General features: G+C 40.9%; 1 protein-coding gene across 3 annotated transcripts in view; it reads left to right on the top strand.

Moving 5' to 3' along the window:
• LOC122652524 (probable proline transporter 2) overlaps nt 1–12,912 on the top strand; it is a 57,842-nt gene extending 44,930 nt beyond the window's left edge. For all 3 annotated transcript variants that reach the window (XM_043846288.1, XM_043846290.1, XM_043846287.1), the window contains 3 exons: nt 9,051–9,175; nt 10,033–10,248; nt 12,477–12,912. In XM_043846288.1, coding sequence (XP_043702223.1) covers nt 9,051–9,175; nt 10,033–10,248; nt 12,477–12,857 — 722 coding nt within the window. In that variant the 3' untranslated portion in view covers nt 12,858–12,912. The remainder of the gene's footprint in view (nt 1–9,050; nt 9,176–10,032; nt 10,249–12,476) is intronic.
• The last annotated feature ends 12,431 nt before the right edge of the window (nt 12,913–25,343 follow it).

Genomic DNA, 25,343 nt, shown 5'->3' on the forward strand with positions numbered 1-25,343 from the left:
GTCCCTGTATCCGCAAAATAAATTTCGAAATGAAGAATAAATCAGAACGGAATCTCACAATTAATTAGAGAAATCCCAACCAATCCCGTGAGGAAAAAAAGGTTGGGGTGAGAGAGTGTGAGTTATCAGTGGGGCTTTCGAGCATGGCAACCCCTCCTTTGTCAAGTGAGCGATAGAGAGCTTTCATGAAATCGAGTTGTATACGATAAGGTTCGAACGGAAATGCAGAGAACTTCTCCTCCATTTTACTGATAGTCTTCTCTTCCATCTTCATTTTTGCTGCGTCCATTGCCTCTTGTTCTTCTCCGCAAAACCGCTTCCTGCGCCTTTTCGAAGCCGTAAGCCGAATTTTTTATGGGAACATTTACCCAATTAATGAAGATGAAGTTTACACTTACGGATTTGCACATTTTGAAATTGCAAATTTCCAGCAATTGTGGAATTCGAGCAATTCTGTATTATTTGAGAGGGTAAGATGCCATCATCTTATTTTAAGAAGCTGAACCCTGAGCTGCGGTTTGGTATCCGGAGACTGATTGTAGGGCATCAAGTAGAGCTTCAAAGCTCTGTGGAAGTTCTTCTTGGGCAAGGAAAATCGTTGTTTACGAATTCTGGGTTGTCTCTTGTCAGACCAATTTCAAGCATTGGTGAGGCGCTTTGGTAAGGGCGACGGTGTTGGAGGAATAGGCAAGGGAGGGGGACTCAGTGGTAGAATCGGTAAGGGTGGAGGAGTTGGAGGTGGTGCTGGAGGTGGGGTTTCACGGTGGTGATGGTGTTAATGGTGGGCGGTGGTGGTGGGTATGTAAAAGAAGATGATGATTTGGGGAAGATGAGGGAATTTTGGTCTTTTTAAATTTTAGCAAATAGTTTAGGGCAATTAGGTCTTTTCAAATTTTAGAAAAGATAGAAGAAAGGGTAGTTTGGTCATTTTTTAGCATTTAACACCTGGTGTGGACTTAAATGGCTTTAGGGGGATAAAGTAGGGGTGGTATGTGGACTTGTCGGAACCTTAGGGGGGTACGAGGAATATTGGGTGCATTTTAGGGGGGTACGCGTATTTAACCCCACAACAGACACACAAGGTTATCAAGTGGAAATCAGTACTTCCGTGATGACAAGCATAAGGTAAAGCTGGATCTGAAAGAATATAATGGGAAACATGACCCTATTGCATTCGATGACTGGTTGAGTGCTTTAGATGACTACTTCAAGTGGTTTTGGTTGTCTGAGGACCGAAAGATGCAGCTGGCCACTACTAAGTTAACTGGAGGAGCTAGAGATTGGTGGCGTACACATGAAGACAGACTGATCCGTCGTCACATGGAATCAGTTACTTGGGCAGCTATGAAAGAGATTCTCAAAGAAAAGTACCTACCTCCTTATCAGAGGCATTTGCGTTATCAGCCAAACACTATACGACAAGGTACTTTAACAATTGAGGAGTATATTGATAAATTTAATGACTTGCTCTCAAGAACGGTTGTAGATGAGAATGATGACCAGCTTATATCCCGTTTCAAGTTGGGATTGAGGATTGACATGGGTGTGGTTGAATATATAATCTGAATCACTGTTTTGAAAAGGCCATGAATGCTGAAGATTTAATCATAGGTGCCCCACGAAGGTTCACACCACAGTCCGGTGATGTTAGGAGAGCTTTTACTCCTAATAGAGCTAGTGGTTTCCCTACTCGAACTCCACCAACTACCGAGGGAAAAGGTAAGGCACCTATGGGTAGTCAAAACCCCAAGAAGTGTTTCCATTGCCAGCAAGAGGGTCATTATGCACGATACTGTCCACAAAGAGGGAAGTCCAATTCAATAATTGCAGCTATGGAAGCTAGTCCAGATGTCCAAGTGTGTGACCCATAGCTTAATGACAATTGGGCTGCTAATGCTGCCCTTGAGGGAGAAGATTATGATGATACTTTGGAAGATGATATTTATGAAGTGAATGTAGTAACCCGCATTCTGGTTGCTGAATCTAAAGGAGAGGATTGGCGTCGGCATTGCATCTTTTATACACTGATGCATAGTGGATCAGCAACAGCACAAGTGGTCGTGGACAGTGGTAGTTGCGTCAACGTAGTTTCTCAAGCCTTTGTCATTGAAGAGAAGCTTAAGGCTGAACCTCACCCACAACCCTACAAGGTATCTTTACTTAATAGCGTCACTCTAGAGGTTAATCAACGATGTTTAGTACCACTTAAGATTTCTGGTTACGAAGAGAATGTCTGGTGTGATGTGATTCCTATGATTTTGACTGATGTATAACTTGGGAGACCATGGTTGTATGATAACAATGTGTTGACGGGAGGTACAAAGAATCAGTGTTTCTTTGACTTCAAGGGAAAACCACTGGTTCTCAACCCACTAAATATACCATTGATGAAGCCAAGGCTTAGAGCTGCCCAGTTGAAGCGACAACAAATTTTGAAGACTATTGATAATAAACAGCCAATGAAAGAAGGATCAAGCAGTCAGGTGCCACATGCTAGTACAGGTACTATTAAGGCAAAACCCATGGAGCCACGACTTTTGTCCCTACCCCACTGTGAATTCCTTACTACCAGTGAAGAGACAGGGTTGATACTAGCCTTGGTCATGAAAGCAGTGTCGCCAACCATTACTACTATTCACCCCAAGCCCATAAAAGATCTACTTGATGACTTCTTAGATCTAGTACCAGACGATCTTCCAGATGAGCTACCTCCTATGAGGGATATTCAGCATGCCATTGACCTAGTACCAGGTTCGGTGCTACCAAATCTGCCCACTTACCGTCTCAGCCCTACTGAGCATGCTGAGCTTAAGAGACAAGTGGATGACCTGATTCGTAAGGGGTTTATTGTTGAGAGCATGAGTCCATGTGCTGTCCCAACATTACTTACTCTAAAGAAAGATGGTACATGGAGAATGTGTATTGATAGTAGGGCAATAAACAAGATCATTGTCAAGTACAGATTTCCGATTCCACGACTTGACGACATGTTAGATATGCTTACGGGTGCTTCCTTCTATTCGAAGATTGACTTGAAGAGCAGATATTATCAGATTTGGATCCGTCCAGGAGATGAGTGGAAGACTACTTTCAAAACAAAGGATGGTCTATATGAATGGAAAGTGATGCCCTTCGGTCTCTCAAATGCGCCAAGCACCTTCATGCGTGTAATGACATAGGTACTTCGTCCATTCATCGGCAAGTTTCTCGTGGTTTACTTTGATGACATTCTTATCTACAGTCACACCATTGAGAACCATCTCGATCATCTGAAGCACGTGTTGAGAGTGTTATGTATAGAGAAACTCTTCATCAACCTCAAAAAGTGTTCTTTTATGTTGCCTAAGGTTGTCTTCCTTGGGTTTATTATATCTTCAAAAGGGGTTGAAGCTGATCCAGAGAAAGTGCAAAGCATAGTCGATTGGCCAGTACCACAAACCTTGACAAAGGTCAGGAGCTTCTACATCCTAGCATCCTTTTATCGGCGTTTTATTCGGAATTTCAGTGGCATCATGACACCCATTACTGAATGCATGAAGGAAAGTAAGGGCAAATTCCAGTGGACATCGGCTGCTACCAAAGCTTTTGCATTGATCAAGTAAAAGATGACTGAGGCACCTGTTCTACGGCTTCCAAACTTTGATGTCATATTTGAGGTAGCTATAGATGCATCCCATGTTGGGATTGGAGGAGTTCTCATGCAATCAAATCATCCCCTTGCCTACTAAAATGAGAAACTCAACGATGCTAAGCAGAGTTACTCTACCTATGATTTGGAACTTTATGCAGTTATCCAGAATCTAAAGCATTGGAGACACTACCTTGTGGGCAAGGGATTTATTCTATATTTTGACCATGAAGCCCTTAAGTATCTCCATTCTCAGCCATCCATAAGCAACCGACATGCCAAATGGATTGCTTATCTCAAAGAGTTTAATTTTGCTCTGAAGTACAAGGCAGGCGAAGAGAACCAGGTAGCTGATGTGCTGAGTAGGAAAGTGCTCACCATGTCCAACTCTTCTACTCATAGTACAGGCATCGAACATATCAGGGACGAGTACATGGCTGATTCTGATTTTTCTCCCATTCAGACTACATTACAGCAAGGTGGAACTGATGCCAAATACTCCTCACGTGATGGATATCTTTTCTTAGGGACACGCCTATGTATCCCTAACACGTCCCTTCGATAACACCTCATTAGGGAGCTACATGGTGGTGGCATGGGAGGGCATTTTGGCGTTAGCAAGACATATGCTGCAGTTGCTGATTTGTATTATTGGCCACATCTTCAGCGCGATGTACAACAAGTGATACAACGATGTCGTGCTTGTCAGCTTGCCAAGGGTGATAAGCAAAACATAGGTCTCTACACACGTCTTCCAGTGCCTCATGCCCCTGGTTACATATCAGCATAGATTTTGTTTTGGGTTTACCATCTACCCGGGAGCGTCATGATTCTATATTTGTAGTGGTAGATAGGTTTTCGAAGATGGCTCATTTTCTTCCCTGCCGGAAGACATTTGATGCAAGTCACATAGCCAAACTCTTCTTCAAAGAGGTGGTACATATTCATGGGCTACCCGAGTTTATTGTTTCTGATCGTGATGAATTCACTAGCTATTTTTGAAAGACCCTGTGGATGAAGACCAATACCAAGCTGAAGTTTTCCACCGCTTTTCATCCTCAGACAGATAGGTAATCTCTTCCGATGTCTTGTTCGAGATCATGTGAAAGATTGGCCTTCTATCCTTAATATTGCTGAGTTCGCATACAACAGTTTTGTCAATCGGACCACTGGCCGTACCCCATTTGAGATTGTTTTGGGTATGCAACCCAAGCCCCCCGTGGACTTGTTTCCTCTTCCTCATGTTCGTGCTAGTGTGGAAGCTGATGAGTTCCTCCGCCACATCACCGAGGTCCATGCCGACGTTCGCCGACGTATTGCTACTAACAATGAAGGATACAAGGCAGCAACTGATCGTCATCGCCGATATGTGGAATTCCAACCTGGTGATTTGGTGATGGTTCGTATTTCTCCTGAGCGACTTCCTTCTGGGGCCAATCATAAGCTCCATCCTCGTAAGATGGGTCCTTTCAAGGTGCTCCAACGTATTGGGACCAATGCCTATATGCTCGAGCTTCCCCCGTCCATGAAGATTAACAATGTTTTCAACATGGCTGACCTCACTCTCTATGTCGGCCACCATTCGGATGAAGGTGATACTGAACATGCTCTCTGCCTCCCATATTTTACTACTCCTACTGCTAATGTCATTGAGAATGTGGTTGACAACAAATTTACTACTATGCGGGGTGGTTGCGGCTATTACTCTTTCCTTGTTAAATGGAAGGATCGTCTTGACAGTGATTGTACCTGGATTCACGCTGACGACTTCAAGCGCCTTGATCCAGATCTCTACGAGTACTACATGTCTTTCATCCATTCGTCGGAGACGAATGTTTTTAAGAGGGGGGGGGAGTTGATGTAAACTGGTTGTCTAAAACTTGCCGTAGGTGTAGGGATTCTTCCCTACACCAGCATAAGTAACCAGCGGGTAGGTGTAGGGGAATTTCCCTACACCAGCAGCTGTCGTGGGGTTGTTAGGATTTATTTAAATTAGTCTTTGTTTCTATTATTCTTTATTGAGTTGTAATTCTAAGTTAGGATTCCTAGTGCAAGTTTGAATCCTAATTAGAAGTCCTAGTCTTAGTTAGCATTCCTATTTCTATTTTGAGTCCTACTCATAGTTAGAATTTATTTTCTGTCCAGCCTTAAAGGCTATATAACATAAGAGCTCAATTGAGCCCCCCACGATTTAATAAAGAAGAATATTTCTTTAATGCATTCCACTGTCCTGAGATAGGCTGTGAAGGTGAGGCTGAGATAGCCTTCACTAGTTCACTGCTTCTCTCCTTCGAGTTTGTTCAAGTTTGTTCAAGTTTGCTACTGCCGAGTGTGTGAAGATTCATAGCTCAGTTATTCAGATCTGCTATCAGTTCAAGGATCCATCTAACAACTGGTAAGCATATAATCCCCAATCCCCCAAACCCTTCTTCTCCTAATCCTTGCCCCTAACCCTAACTCCAAACCCTAGATCTCTTCTCCTTTCACTTTGCCAAAACCCAAAACCTTTCCTAAATCGATACCTATCTTGGCTTATATCTGTAATTTCATTAGAACACTTCAAGACCTTCAATAGGAGACTCCTCCACATCAGCTTATCCTACCCATACCATCAAACCCTAAACTCCATTAAACCCTAACCCTAATTTCATCTAATCATCCATTCTGCCCTAGCCGATTGCATTAAACCCAAGCAGATCCTGGTTTTGGTTCTAGTTGGCTTTATCTCCAGTTGGAATTACATGAATGCCTATGACAGAATAACATGTCAACACAGAGAAGTATCTGGGTCGATTGCCTCCAAGCAGAGAAGTATCTGGGTCGATTGGTTATATTCAGGCCTTCTTCGCCAGGACTCAATCTGGTCTGCCCCAGTCTTGTCAGATGCCTCTTGGGTCTGGCGCAAGATTCTTGCTAGCCACCATCTGGTCCTCTAAGTCATCCGCTCCACAATCGGTGATGGCCTCTCCTCCAACCTGTGGTTGGACCACTGGCACCCCATGGGAATTCTTCTCCACTTGGTCACTCCGAGAATCATTTATGCTTCGGATCTCAACAGGCTATCCTTAGTGGCCGACATCATCGATCAAGCTGGCTGGGCTCCCCCCCCCCCCCCCCTCCTCTTCCACCTCCCTCTGCCTCATTTGGAATGAGCTCCCATCCATTCCCAGAAGGTCTGTGGCAAGAGGTGACTGTGTTACTTGGCTGTCTAACAACTCTTGCTCCTTCTCCTCCAAGGCAGCCTGGGATCTTGTCCGTCTGAAAGGCACTCTGGTTCCTTGGCGCAAGCTTCTTTGGTTCAAACATCACATCCCTCATCACTGCTACATTGCCTGGAGAGTCTTCACCAAATGCCTCCCAACTCAGGCATTTCTTTGCACCCGGCAGATCTTAGTCTCCCCTGCTTGCTGCCTCTGCTGGAACAATACTGAAGACTTGGATCATCTTTTCTTTGAGTGCCCTACTGCTGCTGCTATCTGGAAAGGAATCTTGTGCAAGTGTTGGCCTACTCGCAGAAGAATTCTCCCTTTCTCTAGAGAATGGATCTGGATTGATATGACCTTTGCTGGCTCCTCTATTTGCGACTCAGTCGGCAAAATGACTTTTTGTGCAATTCTCAATCACATTTGGATGGAGCGCAATATCAGGAAATGGACCTCCAACTCTCGCTCATATCAGAAGATTTGGGATTCCATTTCCTTTGAAATTAAAGCAAAGTTATCGCTAGCTCCTTCTTGTTGTTCAGGCACCCCATAGAACTGGCTCATTGTTGATTCCTGGGGTTTTCTTCTCCTCTTCAGGGCCCCCCTGTATTCTTCTTCTCTTTTGCTAATGAACTTTTTAATTCACCCAAAAAAAACATGTCAACACAGCCTTAATCATTACTCAACAGATGGAACATCATACTTGAAGATCAACCCATTCCAATGGTCAGGTTAGATTTTCTAGAACAACAGTACATCAGCATATCAACTTATCAACAGACATAGTAACTACCAGAAACAAGCAATTTTAGGTCAAATCAGCCCATATTACAGCCGAAGGAAGGTTATGTTAGGTGGAACAACATGCCAAAAACTCACCATGATCCGCTGCTGGATGAATCACAATCAATACCTCATATATGCTGAACAACAGGAGCAAAAAACAATAACCAAAGATTGTGTATTGGCTTCAACAGTAGCTTACGATGAGATACTGAAACTCCTTTACAGTGATACAGCCCATATACTTTATTTACCACAAAAAAAAAAAAGCCCATACAAACTCAGCTCTAATGTTGAGAAGAAGCACAACAGAGTTTTGTTCACTCAACCAATGTTGAGAAGAAGCACAACAGAGTTTTGTTCAAACAGAATTAAATCAAAGAAAACAAATCACATCGCATACTTGAATGTGCAGAACAGATTTGAAGAGATTAGAAAGTAGAACATATGACAAGATTTTCCCACTTCTACCTTGCTAGATTCACACCAGCAGCACTAGTTTCCCTTTAGGCTTCACTGTTTCTCACAGAAGCATCTCGCGAGGAAATAAAAAACGCAAGGCCATAGAATAGTTTGGTATAAAATCATGGGCATGTAAGGGTCCTCTATTTTTTAATAGCAGCAAAAAAGAAACCAAACCCTACTTGCATGGAGAAGGGAATCCCCCTACAATAAATATATCAGCCTCAACTTTAGAAACTTATTACAAAATAGAAACTACCTTACAGAGAATTAACAAAATTGAAACAACTATTAAATTAGCAACTACTTCTAAATAAAAGAAAAAATAGAAACTACTAAAGAGTCCCCATGCATGGACTGATTATAAACAGTATTGGGCCTAATCTGGCCTATGAAGGCCATGGATACTTGGGCCTACGCTGGTTGGACTGGCTGGGCTTGATGGCTGGCTGAACCTTTCTTCTCTTCCTCTTTCAATCTACATCATTATGTCCTCTTCAGTCATTGCTCTCTCTCTCTCTCTCTCTGTCTCTTATATTCTTATTATCCATTCCTCTACCCTTCTAACCAACTATTCCTGCTTGAGTTATGGACAAATGTTAAAGATGTGATGAATGGAAGAATGCAAAACCCGTTGAGGAACTGAAGTCTGGAGAGCACCTGAATTAAGATATCTGGTCCCACAGTGGCTAAATAAATGCGAATAAACAAAATTTTGATGATTATCACATATAATTCCTTACCAAATACTTGTTGGATCTCTTTGCTTCGATGCCTTCCAATAATGGGATTATGGCAAAATGCAAGATGAGTCAGTAGATGTGGAAGTATTTTGTTTTCTTTCAAGTCGAACTTGGTCTGTATCGCCTGAGTTTAGTTAACCTTTCGAGTATTTCCTTTTGATACTAATATTTACATTATAGAAATGCTTCCACACAGTCTAGGTGGCATAAACAGTTGCTCTAATTTTACAGGTATAAAAGCTCCAGCTAGGGATTACAGCATTCCAAGTTCAAATGGAAGCAGGGTCTTCACCACTATTGCTGCATCTGCAAATCTTGTTTTTTCATTCAATACAGGAATGCTTCCAGAGATACAGGTAGTCACATCAAATTGTGCCTATGATTGTACATCAAACATCATATTTACGTTTTATGCACATAATGGTACAGAAGATAGATTCACAAATTGCGGTTGGAAATACTGTGAAGTGCTATTAGGTTTTTCTGAATTGACATAATAAATTGGATATGGTTAAATCATAGTTTCCTGAAAATTTTATTTGAAATTTTTTCTCAATTTCTGTTGAATGGCCATTATAGCTATATTTTTTTTGGGCCCTAGGGTCGTCGAACTGGTGGAATTATTGTTTGTGTTCAAGAAAACATCCTTGGGTTACACATGTGCAGCCCCACACACCCACTCATTTATGTTGGTAGTTGCAATTCAGTGTTTACTGTTTACTTATTTTGAACACACTTGTCAAGCTACTGCATTGGTCATTGCCCTTCATATTTACTCTCCAATGTTTGTATACATGCTTATCAACACAATTTGGTCAATTGTTTATGTTTGGTGCTTACCAGGTGTAAGGCACAACCTCCATTGATTTCTTAGTCAACTATTAAGCTGGCAATTCCTTTTTTGTTTTTTTTTTTTAATTCTTTTCTCTATTAGATTAGTAAAACTTGGGAAGGTGTATTTTCTAAGCTTAGGCTGGTAAAATTTAAAATCTTTTGGCAACCGATGGGTATGTAGGTTGTTGTGAAAACTTTATTTTAAGTTCCTCAAAAGAGAGTTCTCTGCCATATGGATAGCTTTCAATATTTTTTGGAAACAGAATCTGTATTCTTGCTCAGTTGCTCTTTATAGAACAAAAATTTGATAAATTCATAGGATGCATTTTTTTGCTCTTATAAAAATGAGTACTCACGTTCTACCTTATCCTTGAAACAGGCCACTGTAAGAAAGCCTGTTGTTAATAACATGCTGAAGGCGCTGAACTTTCAGTTCACGGTTGGCATAATACCAATGTTTGCTGTAACCTTCATGGGCTATTGGGCTTATGGATCAAAAACATCGACCTATCTCCTCAACAGTGTCACAGGTCCAGTTTGGGTGAAGGCGATGGCCAATATTGGTGCCTTCCTGCAAACAGTCATTGCTTTGCATGTACAACTCTCTCTTTCTCTCTCTTAACTCTTTCTGTCTTTCGTTTTGGAGGATTAATTGGTTAGGATGGTCTGCATGTTACCTTCTCTTCTTGGTCACACACATTCATCATTTGATTGGTCCCATCAAAAGCATCTCCTTAGCCGAGATTTGTCTGATTAGATGTTCCAAGCCATCTATTTCTGGGCTTTCTTTTGATGCTGGCAGTCAAAAAGATTGTAGGATCATGATAAGGACAACAATCTTTAGCTTTAAAATTGTTTTGATAAGGTAAATAGTGTAAATGGGTGTCCCCCTTTTATGGTGTGTTTAGTTTGGGAGGAGGATGACATGTCCTGACCAAAGTAGTGCTCTTCATTAAAAGCCTCGTGAGGGACAACGGATTATGCAATGACCAACAATGGTTTTGCAAGTCAATGAAAAAGTTGGAAAATGCTGAAGTTGCTTCTTGTGCCCATTTTGTGGCCATCTTTAACCAAATCAAACTTGTTATAAGCGTTATATTTTGATTGCTATATTTGTTTAGTTTAATAGCATGCAATTTCTATTTAGTTTTCTTGGTTTATTTTTCTACGATTATATTAGTTAGAATTCAAGTCAAACCATAAAGTTGATTAAAATTATGGTGTTGTTTCTCCTGCCTATTTTGAGGACATATTTAACCGAATGATACTTGCTATGATCATGTAGACTGTGCATTGTATCTCATCTTTGTTTAGTTTCTTATTGGCCTTTTCTTTTCCCCTGAAAGCATTTTACCAAGAATTTTACTAATACCTTGACAGCCGTGTGGCGCATTGGTCAAGTGCTCACTTGCTGAACGCTTGGTCACGGGTTCAAGTCTTGGAAACAGCCTCTTTGGAAACAAGGGTAAGGCTGCATACATTTGACCCTCCCCAAACCCTGCTAAACGTGGGAGCCTTGTGCACTGGGTACGGCCTTTTTTTTTCTTGACAGCCGTGTGGCTGTGGTTTCTATTCAAGCAGAGCCAAATTCATGGCTGACTTCTTTTAAATTTAGATACACCATGTCCCTTCCTGATCTTAAATGCTCATTCTCCAAATCAATGTTTGAGAAAGGAGGTCAGAATTTTCGAAGAATAAAAGATGAGGGTCTCTTATATTTTTACAAATCTTTGTTTATACTGAGTTTTAGCCTCACTCCCCTTGGTACAAAAATTCTTCAAGTGGCCTAAATTTTAAATTTCTCTACAGCTTTGGGTCCCCTCCGAGCTTGTAGCAATGCTTCCTAAGCCTTACTATTTAGCAGCAGAATATCTCCCTTCTCCAACACAGCATTCTTCACTGAAGTTGTATAATGGAAAGAATTGGATATCTGAAGCCCAGATGTTCTCTCTTTTGTGTTATATTTGCATGGCATAAGCATCAGTTTGGACCATTCCAAATTGTGCCAGCCAAGAATTTAAGTATCGGTATCATGTAATCGTATCAGAGGGTTGATTTTAAATGACGTATCGTATCTTATTGAATAGACACAAGATACACTAAAGATATACATGGAAATGGTTAAGAAATGCATGGATGTACTTATGATACATATAAAAGTTTTGAAGCATTACACACCTTATTATGCAATATGCAAACATATATCATTTTGATGCAAAGATTTGAGTTGGTTATACCTAATCTAGTGATGCTTAACAAAAATAAAAGTTAAAAAAACTAGTTTTCAAGGCCTTTGGTTGCTCTCAATTTTGTCTCACTCACGCTTTCTGTTCTGTTGGTTTAAAGGAGGCATATCCAGTGTATTTTACTTGTATCGGCTCGCATCAGCTCCGAATTGAACCGTATTGGTTGATACAAATTTTTGTAAAAAATATGTATTGTATCGGTACCCACTGAGACTGATACTGTCAGCCGATACGATATGATATCTACCAATACTTAGAACCCTGTTCAAGATTATGAAGATCGGGATTGGTCTGCCCCAGTCCTTCTCCCATTTAATCCTAACTGGTCCTACTGACACACATAACATCATAGAAACATTTTTTGTTAGTTTTTTTGGTTTCGGTATTGGATCAATTGGATTGACCAATCCATCCGATCTGATCTTGATACACGAAACCATGGTCATTATACAAATTTTCATTTTAAAGTTAGACTAATAATGTACATGAGATACGGGGAGACCTCATTGCTCTAATTGTTTGTGTTTAGTTAGTTTTCTTAATTGCTCAGTAACTTTATACTTTCCTCTGCTTGCAGATATTTGCAAGTCCAACTTATGAGTACTTGGATACTAAGTACGGTAGATCTCAAGGAAGTGCATTCTCAATTCAAAATTTATCATTCAGGATTCTTGTAAGAGGTGGTTACCTAGCTATAACTAGTCTATTGGCAGCTCTAATGCCATTCCTTGGAGATTTCATGAGCCTTACTGGGGCATTCAGCACATTCCCTCTCACATTTATACTTGCAAACCACATGTACCTAATGGTGAAGAAGAATAAGTTAACAACATCGCAGAAGTCGTGGCATTGGCTCAACGTTTGTGGTTTCAGCTGCATGGCCGTTGCAGCAGCAGTTTCAGCCTTCAGGCTTATAATTGTAGATTCAAGTACTTATCATTTCTTTGCTGATCTTTGATCGAACTATTTGTTTTTGTAGTGGAGTCTTTCAAAAAATCTGCAATCTCTCTCTCTCTCTCTCTCTCAAAGGATAATGGGAAGGTTTAAATACAAGAAAAGAAAAATGTGCTATACTAAGAAACATGTGCTATAATTTTTAGTGAGGAGTCATAAATACACGAAGAAAAGAAAAATGTATTTCCAGTCACGTTATTAAGTTGAATGTCTGTTCTTGTGCTATTAACTGTTTATATGAAGTTAAGAGGATAATGTACTGCTGATGGATGGGTTTGGTGTTATGTTAATTATAACAACCAAATCTTTGCATTATTCTTTGAAGTTTTTTTGTAGCTTTGATGAAGCTTCTTTAGAGCATTCAAGAAGATAAGTAATGAGTACACGGCTAGGATGGTTTGCTCATTTTTTTTTTATGAATAAAACTTCCCAATTAACCTCAACATAGACATAGTATACTTATGATTTGTTCCACATGTTGATCTTTGGTCGCATTTGCTGTTAGGAAGGGAGTGACAAGGAACCCAGAACTATTGTAGATTAGTATTGTTCTTAGAATAAGTAGTAGTGTATTCTCGGAGGTCGTGGAATGATTCCCTTTCCTATTTGGGAACTAAATTTTGGATTTGCGTTTGTAGTACCATGTCCACCAACCCAGTAATGTGATAAGAGCCAAAGTAGCAGTGGAAGTAATATAATATAATCATAATATTAGAGTGTGGAAACTAAATAAATGATATAATATAGGTAAATTGCATCTTATTCCAACATCACCAGTTTATCAAAATCATACTAAATACATACGCATACATATATATCGTGATCAAAGAACAAAATTGTATTTAATTACATCCCAATGTCAAAATAAAGTTTAATGTTCAAAGGGGCCTCAAGCCCCGACACTACTGTGCCCTATAGGCACAAGTCTCACATGTGCAACAGGGTCTGTGTTCCTCCTCGCTGGGAGCACCCCAAACATCAAATCTGTCACTGTACTGATATGCCTGCTCAGCCTCAACTGGGTCCACTAGACTTACATCCACATCTAAAAAGAGAGGACCCTCAAGGGATAAGCTTCACTAAGACAGCAAGCAATTAGATCACACAAGCAAGCACAAGTATAAATGATGCTCAGTACATATGATGCATGAATGCCTTTATTGATTTTCCACCTAACATCACAACTAAGTCTGGATCTAGTACTACTGTAACACCATAGATAGCATTGTTGGGGTAAATTCCACATATCACCCATTATGGTTTTGATGATAACAAATAAGTTAGTTGTACTAACTCTTGTCTAAAAGATGCATAGATAAGAGCAGAGCATCAAGTGAGGGGGAGCACTCAATTCAAGAGATTGATGCTCAAAGCAAATTGAACTTGTCCAATCTTTCAAGACATCAAAGAATCATGAAGAATGGAGAACAACTTTTGAAGTCAAAGATCAAGACAAGTTAGAGGAACTCACTTTGAAGATACTCATGTAAAGAAGTGAAGTTCAAGACTTGAAGAAGTTTGAAGACTTAGAATTGTACTAAGTTTTAAATTCATTTGTTAAAATCCATATGTAATGCACACACTCACGCTTGCATACATATAGTGTGACCCTAGGAGGTTGTTTTAAACACTTCTCACTTGGACTAAGACCAAAGAAATTGGTCTGGACTTGTCCAATGGAATCGACCCAAGTAAGTCCAATAAAGAACTTAATAATGTCAGCAGAAATTGTATGATCCAGCATACCAGATCATGAAACGGTATACCGGATCAATAGTGAATCTCAGGAAATGGAAAACAGCAGCTCAGTTAAGCATGCTGGATGAGGATCCAGCATACCGGATCATGAGCCGGTATACCGGATAATAATCCAGCATACCGGATCACTTTATGACTGTTGAAATATGACCGTTATTCCCTTGTTTCTTAAGGAAAGTAGATAATCCGGCATACCAGATTACTTATAGAATGTGAGATTCTTTTCTTAATTGGATTCCTATTTGGTTCTAAGCCTCTAGCCTATAAATACCCTCTTGATTAGTGTTCTAAATACTACAACAATCATCAATTAAGAGCTATAAACATTCAAGCACTCCCTAGTGAGAATATTCTTTCAAGATCAAGAAGTTCAAAGAAAATTCAATCTCATCTTTGCTCCTTCATACACACTTGCATCCAAGTTGCATACATTGAAAGGTAGCATCTTTTCTACTAAAGTTTAAGGTAACTCTAAACCATTTAGTAGTTCTTTTACTTTGTTTAAAGTTGTTGTTGAGTCCTCTTGCTCGGAATCAAGAGTAGTGAGTCCTCTTGCTTGAAATCAAGATTGGTTGAGTCCTCTTGCTCGAAATCAAGAGTAGTTGAGTTCTCTTGCTCTTATTCAAGATTTGTACGAGTCCTCTTGCTCTTACTCAAGATTCGATTTAGTGGAATTCTCTCTAAGTTGAGAGGAGTGGACGTAGGCACGTGTTGGCGGAACCACTATAAATCTTTTGTGTCCCTCTTTAATTATTGCTTGTCAATTGGTTATCTTTACTTGTTTATTTTCCGCATAATTTTTTTGTTTTCGAACCTACACCTATTCACCCCCCTCTAGGTGAATTCACATTTGGTATCAGAGCGGGAGCTCAAGACCGTGATTGTTTTTCAATCCAATTAAGAGTTAAAAATCATGGGATCCTCTAGCAATCGAAGGATTGAGGGATACACTATTACTAGACCTCCCTTCTATGAAGGTAAAGGATTCTCCTATTGGAATAATCGCTTCAAGAACTTCGTGTGTACCAATAACATTGATGCATGAGAAGTTATAGAGAATGGACCTAATACCATAGACAAGCCCAAAGAAGGATGGACCTCAGCTGAGAAAGCTAAGATTCAACTCAACTATGTTGCTATAAGTTATCTCCAATGTGCATTAGGAGAAAAGGAGTATAATAGGACATGCATATGTGACTCCGCTAAGGAGATGTTTGATAAGCTTATAGTAACATATGAAGGTACTTCTGAAGTTAAACAATCTAAGATTGACATGTTAGTGAATGAATATGAATTGTTTAAAATGAAAAATGATGAAGATATATATGCCATGTTTACTCGATTTACTAACATCGTGAACAAGTTGAAAGGATTAGGTAAGGTTTACTCCAATGGTGAGAACGTTCGAAAGATTCTAAGATCTCTCTCAAAGTAATGGAGACCCAATACAACAACAATCATCAATCAAGAACTATAAACATTCAAGTACTACCTAGTGAGATTATTCTTTCAAGATCAAGTAGATCGAAGAAAATTCAATCTCATCTTTGCTCCTTCATACACACTTGCATCTAAGTTGCATACATTGAATGGTAGCATCTTTTCTACTAAGTTTAAGGTAACTCTAAACCATTTAGTAGTTCTTTTACTTTGTTTAAAGTTGTTGTTGAGTCCTCTTGCTCAAAATCAAGAGAAGGAGTCCTCTTGCTCGGAATCAAGAGTAGTGAGTCCTCTTACTCGGAATCAAGAGTAGTGAGTCCTCTTGCTCGAAATCAAGATTGGTTGAGTCCTCTTACTTGGAATCAAGAGTAGTTGAGTTCTCTTGCTCTTAATCAAGATTTGTATGAGTCCTCTTGCTCTTACTCAAGATTCGATTTAGTGGAATTCTCTCTAAGTTGAGAGGAGTGGACGTAGGCACGTGTTGGCCGAACCATTATAAATCTTTTGTGTTTCTCTTTAATTATTGCTTGTCAATTGGTTATCTTTACTTGTTTATTTTTCGCATAATTTTTTTTATATTTTTGAACCTACACCTATTCACCCCCCTCTAGGTGAATTCACAAGCATCCCCAACCTCGATGCCATAAAACGAATGACAGTCCAGCGATGACAAACCCGAGTTACTATGGAAGCTTGAGGTACCGAACTCCTCCATGAGATTGTCTGCAAACCCTGTCCTTGCGTTTAGTCCAAAGTACGGTCGGCACCTAAACTTATCGGTGGGCCGTGCCCGTGAGCTTGTTCGACACCTAAACCCCTGTCGATAAGGGTCATAGTACTGGGTACATCGCATCCTAATCAACATACAACTATTACATGAAAGGAGTACGCATATGTGTAGGCTAGAGGTCGAGTCCATAGTGCCAAAATAATGGTTGGCCCAACTATCCTCTCACCCCCTCTAGCTTACTCATACACATACAAGAGTACAGCGAATGTGATACCGAAATAAAGGTCGGCGGTCACAAGCCCGTTTCCATCCTAATGCAGTAGTTATCTCTAATGTAAGTTACATCTACAAGAGCAACAAGTAAATATCACATGGTGATCCCAAGTCCAGCACCCACTCACGGCACTTGGATCCCATCATTCGTATTCACCTCGTAATCATCATACACATTCTTATCTCATCACATAACCATAATATATTCACACTCACATTCATGTCTTAACACATAACCATTAACCACATTCACAATTCCACCTAAGCATTTAGTATTCATCATGGTAACTTCCTAACATACTATTCCTAGTTAACATATAGAATTTTAAATAGGCATGCATAGTGAGTATTTAACATCAAAAGCATGTTAGGAATAGATCATGCATGAATGACATTCATAAGGTGCAAGTGAGAATCATTCCAAAATTAAGGTCAAGTATCTAATCCACTCAACAAAATTGCCATACTAAAAGAGTATAGGTTTCCATGCATGTGTACGTGCTCACAATAGGTGGGAGTTACCCTAAAAAGTCCAATTACAGGTGTACATTAGTTGGGAAGGGGTCCGGGGTCAAATCCTAAGTCAAACATCTTGGACAACATATTTTACGCCTGTGCGGTCCATGATGTGGTCTGTGAGACCCATCATCCGCATAGGTGCGGTCTGTGTAGGCAGTAGACTATTTCCTACAAATTCCATTTGTGCGGTCTGTCTGTGCAGTTGATGGACCATCATCCGCACCCATTGATCACACAAGCCATTTTTGCTGTTTTTCAACAATGACTTGGGCTGTGGGAGGTCTTCGAGTATGGGACCTACATGGGATCAATTGGAGGCTTCTCCTAGCATCCTAGGGTAATTGACCATCGGTTTATGCCCTAATTAAGGTTCTATACTTGAATTGGATTCTAATCCAAGCAATCCCCAAATTCTAGGTGTATCAATGGGGTATAATGGTAGTCTAGCTATTAGGCTGAGAATTGACCAATTGGAGATCACAATAGTCATCTCCAACAATAATTTAAGTAATCCAATCCTTAGAATTGAAAAAGCTCCATGGTCTAAGCTAAGATTGATCATCCTATAACCTACACCTAAGAGAAATTAATAGAAATAGAGAGGGAAGGGACTGCTCACAATGAGGAATCAATGGAAACAACAAAAAGGAGTGTAGTTGGACTGCAATGAGTTCAATCTTCCTCCTCTCCACGAGCTCCCTGGTTGAGCTAAGCTTCAAGTGTGCTGGAAAGAAGGTGGAGCTAAAAAATGGTTCAAGAATGGAGTTGGGACATCAAGTTGAAGATCCTCTTCCTTCTTCTTCCTCCTTCTCTTGCTTTCCATGTTTTCTACAATCTCTAGGGTTGGGAAATGAGTGAAATGAGAGGGAGGCTAGGGTTTTACCAATTATAGAATGGGGGCACTAAGGGTTGTTTGGCTGGGTTGTTCAAAATGACTTAAATGCGTTAAAATATACTAGGGTTAGATTGGGCAAAAGTCTTAGTGTCCTAGTGATTAGGATAGGTTAATTAGGTCAAAAGATACTTAGGAACAAAAGGGTTAAGCCCCAGGTTCGAGTAGCTAAAGTCTACACATTGAGATTCCAATTTTTGGGCAAAATAGCCTCTACGGTCTGTGTATACGATTGACTGCATGGCCATCTACTTGATCTGCACAGGGCAATTCTTGCTGATTTTAAGTGCAAATGGCATGGGGTTTTCTCTGGGGTGTTCATACATGCGAGGGGCACTTTGTCTAGATGGTTAGAATGGTCCAAACACACATGTTAAAACGCTTAATACTTTCACATGAATTAAGGTTAAATACTTACCCCCATACTTCCAGAAGTTATCTTGGCATCAAGTCCAGTTGCTCCGCTGCCGGTCCTACATGCAAGGTTCATGTTAGTCTAAGTTGTAACATCCCCCGACCTTATAAGAATTTTGTCCTCAAAATTGATGTACCTAGTTCTTCAAACAAGTGAGGATGTTTCGCCCTAACTTCATCCTCATGCTCCCAAGATGTTTCTTGGTCCGAGTGATTGCTCCATCGAACCTTTACATAGGAGATGGTGCGGTTGCTAAGATTGTGAACCTTTCGGTCAAGAATTTTCTCGGGCTTCTCTTCATATGACAAATTAGTGGCAAGCTCAGGCAGATCTTGAGTCAGCACATGAGTCGTGTCCGGAACATATTTCCTCAATATGGAGACATGGAAAACATTGTGGAATCCTTCTAAGGATGGGGGCAGTGCTAGCCAATAAGCCACTTGCCCAATGCGAGCCAAGATCTCGTAGGGCCAAATGAACCTTCAGAATCAACTTTCCTTTCTTGCCAAATCTCATCACCCCCTTGGTAGTTGATACCCAAAGAAAGACTTTATTACCAACATCAAATTCTAGGTCCTTCCATCTAACATCGGTGTAGCTTTTCTGCCTCGACTGAGCCACCTTGATACGGTCCCTGATTAGATCTACCTTCTCACAAGTGGCCTGAATCAACTGTGGCCCCAATATATGCCACTCACCTACTTCGTTCCAATACAATGGTGTTCTTCATTTTCTTTCGTACTGTGCTTCAAACGGTGCCATGCCAATGGTTGTCTGATAGCTGTTGTTGTAGGAATACCTCGATGCGTGAGATATGCTCATCCCAACTACCCTTCAAGTCGATAGCATATGTCCTCCAAGGTTTAAATACTGTATTCCGATTGTCCGTCGGTCTGTGAATGGAAGGCCGTGCTAAATTCAGCAAGGAGCCCATGGCCTTCTGAAAGCCTTTCCAGAATTTTGATGTAAACCTTGGATCTCGATCAGAAATAATACTAATAGGCACTTCGTGTAGGCGAACAACATTATCTATGTAGTGCTTGGCCAATATGTTAATGAGAAAGGTCATCTTCATGGGGATAAAATGTGCTGCCTAGATCAACTGATCAACTATGACCCAAATAGAATCCATACCCTTGGTTGTACGAGGCAAACCAATAACAAAAGCCATAGTGATGTTGTCCCACTTCCACTCTGGGATAGGTAGCTACTAAAGTAGACCATGAGGTCATTGCCTCTTTGCCTTTACCTGCTGACAAGTAAGGCACCGCGATACAAAAGTGACCACATCCACCCACACGCCTGACCAATAGTTTCTCTTTAGGTCCTTGTACATCTTGGTGCTACCAGGATGCATCAAATATGACGAACTGTGTGCCTCACTCATCACTAGGCAAACAAATCCTGCTCTTGAATCTTAGTAAGCCATCCTCCGTCAAGGTGTAGTCTGGATCCTACTGATTGTTGGCAAACTACAGTCCATGGGATCATCAAACACATGAATCAATTGTCTATCATGCTGGGTTTACATCTATTGGAAATCTAGGTTAGCCCATGGTTTCCCATGGTGACCCTAGGGCAATCCCATGTGTGCCCATGGGAACCCTAAATAAAATTCAAGTCTCCCATGGTTGCCCATGGGAACCCTAGTGAATCCCTATTAGGGTTTGGAATAAAAATTTATTACCAAACTCTCTCTTTTTTTATCCCATAAAATTATGGGATCCACAAGAAGAGAGAAAATCATCTCCTTTCCATCCCATGGAAAGAGGAAACCATCCCATATCTGAATGCATAGCGGAAAATAGATCAATTTGGGTTTATTTCACAGCCCATGTTTATCAAATAATTAAAACATTTAATGTATAAAACAAACATTAAGATCTGTTAACCTATTGGGCCTCCAGTGTTGCTCCTCCTCCAGATAATGGTTCTTCCCCTAACGAGTCAATCAACCAAACCCCAATTTGGATCTCCTAGATGCAGTAGAAGATCCCTAAGCCAAACCAGAATTTCTTCTCCAAGACTTGGATCCAATCCGAAAAACCAGGTTTCCAAAATCCTAACTAGATCTCAAAGCTCTAGAGGGCAAGAGAGCAAAAGAGAAGGAGAGAGGAGAGAGAGTGCTTAGGATGGATTTTCCAGAGTGGGGGGGGGGGGGGGTGCAAAAAATTTGTCCAAGGCTGGGTTTGAAAAATCCATCCCCCCTAATGTGTTTAAATTGGACAATCTCTTGTGAGCTTCCCCATTCCCTATGAGAGTCTGACTCTCTCTCTTCTGTTGGACTTGAAACCCTGATGGGCTTCTAATTAGTGAAGTAGCAGAATCTAAAAGGGAATAATTTTAATTAAATTAATTTAAACATTAATGGACCTTTAATTAATTAGCATCAAACCAATAGTAATTTAAATAAATCAATTAATAATTAACAAATCCCAGAAATACCCTACATATCAAATATGCACCAACCCTCCACTAAACAACATCATCATCATGGAATCTAAGGCATGCATACTAGTACTACAAAACCCCATTCCATGGTACATGTTTGTATCGGAGTATGTGATTGGAATCCGCAACACACGATTAAACTCTTTACTCAAATATACAATTATAGGTTATCATTTTATGTGAAAATATGTTTTGCAAAAACCATTTAAAAAAATGGTACATGATCCTGATTCAAATCCGACCATCCACAGATTAACTCCCCTTGATGTTCCTCAATCGAGCAGTAAAGACCATGTTGAGAAACTCTTTCACACAATATTCAGGCATTCCCAGAACACCTGCTTTAGTTCTCTTGAATTGTAATTTTTGGTGAACCAAAGAATACACTCACATCATGCAGTGACAAGGCCCTCTCAGGTACTGGATCTCGGTAACCAAAGCTCCCTATTGTCTGAGGAGTTTAGTAAGCCCGGGGTAGGATTGATCATGGTTATCGGGGTTTTTCAATGAGTGGTATGCGATACCATAACTTGAGCGGGCTCTAGGGCAACAATTGAGGTTACAACACGGTGATGACATGAAGAAGCCGCGAATGTTTTTCAAGGCTCAACCTAGTGACTTAGGCATTGATTTTAGGTGGATTAAAAGATAGATTTGAATCTTGTGCATATAGGATCATATGTATTACAACTGCTTGTATGGTTTATTTCATTCATTGGGCTCAGTGGAGCTCACCTCCGTGGAATTTCCCTTTTTAGATGATTTTTTAGGTGGACATAACCCTGGATGGGAGGATTGTAATGAGCCGAAAGTTGTTGGTGAAAGTGATTATGTAGATCTAGAACCCAAGGGGCATGATCCTTCTTATGCGTGCAATTAATGTGCTTCTTTGTGACTTACCCGATGGATTAGGGATCTTTTCTTTTTGATGTTTAAAAACATTCCTTTTTGGTAGATAGGATTCTACTGTTCATACTTTGAGAAACTTACTTAGCTACTTTAGAGTAGTTGTAACTTTCTGTAACTGATGTAAGTTTTAACTTCTATATAAATGAATTATGTAAATGACATAACATAGGAAGTGGGGTACAATTGTAATTAAGTAAATATAAATCCTTTTGGGTAATTTTAGTCTTCCGTTGTACTTGGATTATTTTTCTATCCTCGGTATGTGTTTGTGAGGTGTATTTACTGCTTCTGGATCCTAGAGGTGATTAGATACTATGGGGTATCCGGGTCACTTACCGGTCCCTCCCAGGGGGCGGGATTGGGTGTGACAGAGCTTGGTATTAGAGCGAGAAGCTCTAATTACACTCACAAGCAACATAAGTAAGAGGTTTGGTGGTTTAGAGCCAAAGGAAAATAAAAATTTTTAAACAACACATATATAAAGGAGTAGATGAACACCGTGGGAAACTAGTCAGGTGCAAAAGCTGACAATAACATTATAATTTAAGAACATAAGCTTTTACATTGGGATTTTTTTGAACATAACATAAGAAAAGAAATAAAACTGATAACAAAGAAAATAAAACATGAACATAAGTTAGAAATTCTAAAAACTCTAAAACCTAGGTCTACTCTTGTGGAAGATCCTGAGAAGGCTGAGGTGGATGCGAATTGACTTGGAAGTGAGCATTCCAAAAGTTTGACTTCTGCTTGATGGTACCCACCTCTTACACCTAAAGCGATCATACCCCCTCAGAGATCAATGAAGCCTTGCTGCATCATGGTAGACATCTTAGTAAACCTAGTGCCCACACTGCTGAAATGGGCCATCACATCTTCCCATCCATAATCCCTAAATAGTGGTGGTTGTGCCGTGATGATGAAGCTCCAGTATGATCTCTAGCAGTAACATCTACTCGCTGTACCAGACTCTATAGGATCATGCTCATGGATTTCTTCTTCCAGATCGCTTCCAGGGAGATCAAATACCCTCATTCTCTTGAGAGAGGCATTGTTAATAGATTTTGTCCCCTCTTAGCCTTTTACCTCGCCAGTGAAGTCAACCATAAAGTGCTGGAAGACTTGAGAGAATAGCCTTCCATAGGGCAAATTATCGTCTTTCGGATTACGAGCGTGGGACGGCAAACAAATCTCAGGTCCTCCCACACCCGCTTTGTACACACAGTAAGTGATGTAAGCACTTAGTATGGCAATACCACTCCTATGCCCACCCTTTGGGCATATGTTGTATTGGACAATCCGACTCAAAATCTTGGCAGAAGGCTTGTACTCCACCTCTGACTTTGGAACCCTGTCCCCGACAGTGAGAGTTTGGAACACTAGCCTACGAGTTTCCAAGGGAATTATATCTGAAGTGTCGACCCTTGGACTGCAATAAAACCTCTTCCCATTAATGGAAACACCTAGTATAGCGGCCAAATGATGAGGAGTGAGTACCCCTTTACCCTGCTCTTCAAACGGTAACCTGATTTGTCAAACACTGCTCCTGACTGGTTGGATTTTTGATTGAAGGGCAGGAACCCCTGTCCAGGCAACCAGGATCATTGTGGAGCATCACCCCAATGACTTGGATTGATGAAGAAACCCTGTGTGGATCATCCAACATGCCTGTCAGTAGGTGGACAGCAGACCCCTGCAAATGTACAGCTCATTGCCTAATATATGGTTTAGATCCCAGGTAATCTCTCTCCTCCCCAAATAGTGGGATCCACCTCTGAAAAAGTGTGTAAAATCTCCTATGTGGCATGTGGGGACAAAGCCCTGACCAAGGGTCAAACTCCTGTGCAAGTCCCATTGAATTTCAGCTTGTTGGAATTCTTTGGACGATGGCACTGGGTAATGTAGCAAGGCCCAGTGACATCGCCCAGTGGTTGTTTCTGTATATTTTATTGAATTTTATTTATGGGGACCACCCAATATGGACATAGGTACCCTCCACTGATAGAGGGAAGTCTGAGGGACCACCTCATACCCTTGGTTCATTGTGGACCCCACCAGTGCGCCCAGAATCAGTTAAAAAACTGATTTTTAAAAGAGGCCTTCACAGGCAAACATACCTCAGTGAAGGGGGGGGGGTCTATAAATAGGAGGGGTTTGAGCTCATTTTGAGCCCTTGGCATAGCTGAAATCCGTGGGAGAGAAGAGAGGAAAGAAAGGAGAAAAGAAGGAAAGAAAGAAGAGAGGAAGAAGAAGAAGGAAGGGGAAAGAAGGATAGAAGCTTGGCTGCCACCCATCTCAGCTGGAACCAAGCCCTCTCTCAGCCATTTTAGGTATAAAAATACCTATACACCTCTGCTGTCCCCATCTCTCCTCTGCATTTGATATGATTCTGCTCCCTAGGCAGCCCTGAACAACTAGGATTTGCCCAGATCTGCTCCAGATCTACCATGCAGACCTTATGCATGGAAGATCTGGGATTTACATGCAAATTTAAAGGGCTGTTGTGCTGTTCCTTTGGCCGAAATCTGGTTGTGCACAGCTGCACTACCAGTTTGCCCTATTGCCCTATGATTTGGAATCCTGGGTGCAAGCTAGGGTTGCACAGACCTAACCCTAGGTAATCACAGCCATGAAACCATATTTTGCATCCATTTCCAGCCCTGCATGTGGCTGGAATCGAATTCCAAGTGTTGAGAAAACCTTGTGATACTATTCACTGGGCTGTCTGGGCAGCCTTTGGCAGCCTGATGGTAGACCTGATGGATGATCCATTTGGACCCATAGGTAGGTCATCCCAGGGGCTACACAGCACCCTAACATGCATGGGGTGATGTGAAGCACACTGTCCAAGAAGCCCAACCTTGGGAACTTAGCCCAAATGTCGATTGCAACTTGCATCGCCCAGAGCCAACGCCTAGTGAATGAAAAATCACTGTATTGCTGATCAGACTTTGGGGAACCTCACCCAATGGCCTTTGGACACTATGGGAGGTTGGGAAATGACCAAAAATCCCTTTCCCACATCTATTCTTAATGGGAAGACATTTTGGAACCCTAGTGGGTCCCGCAGGTGAAAGAAACCCTGCTGTGCTTGGTCCTACAG

The sequence above is a fragment of the Telopea speciosissima genome, chromosome 2 (genome assembly GCF_018873765.1).
Source record: "Telopea speciosissima isolate NSW1024214 ecotype Mountain lineage chromosome 2, Tspe_v1, whole genome shotgun sequence".
NCBI classification, from domain to species: domain Eukaryota; kingdom Viridiplantae; phylum Streptophyta; class Magnoliopsida; order Proteales; family Proteaceae; genus Telopea; species Telopea speciosissima.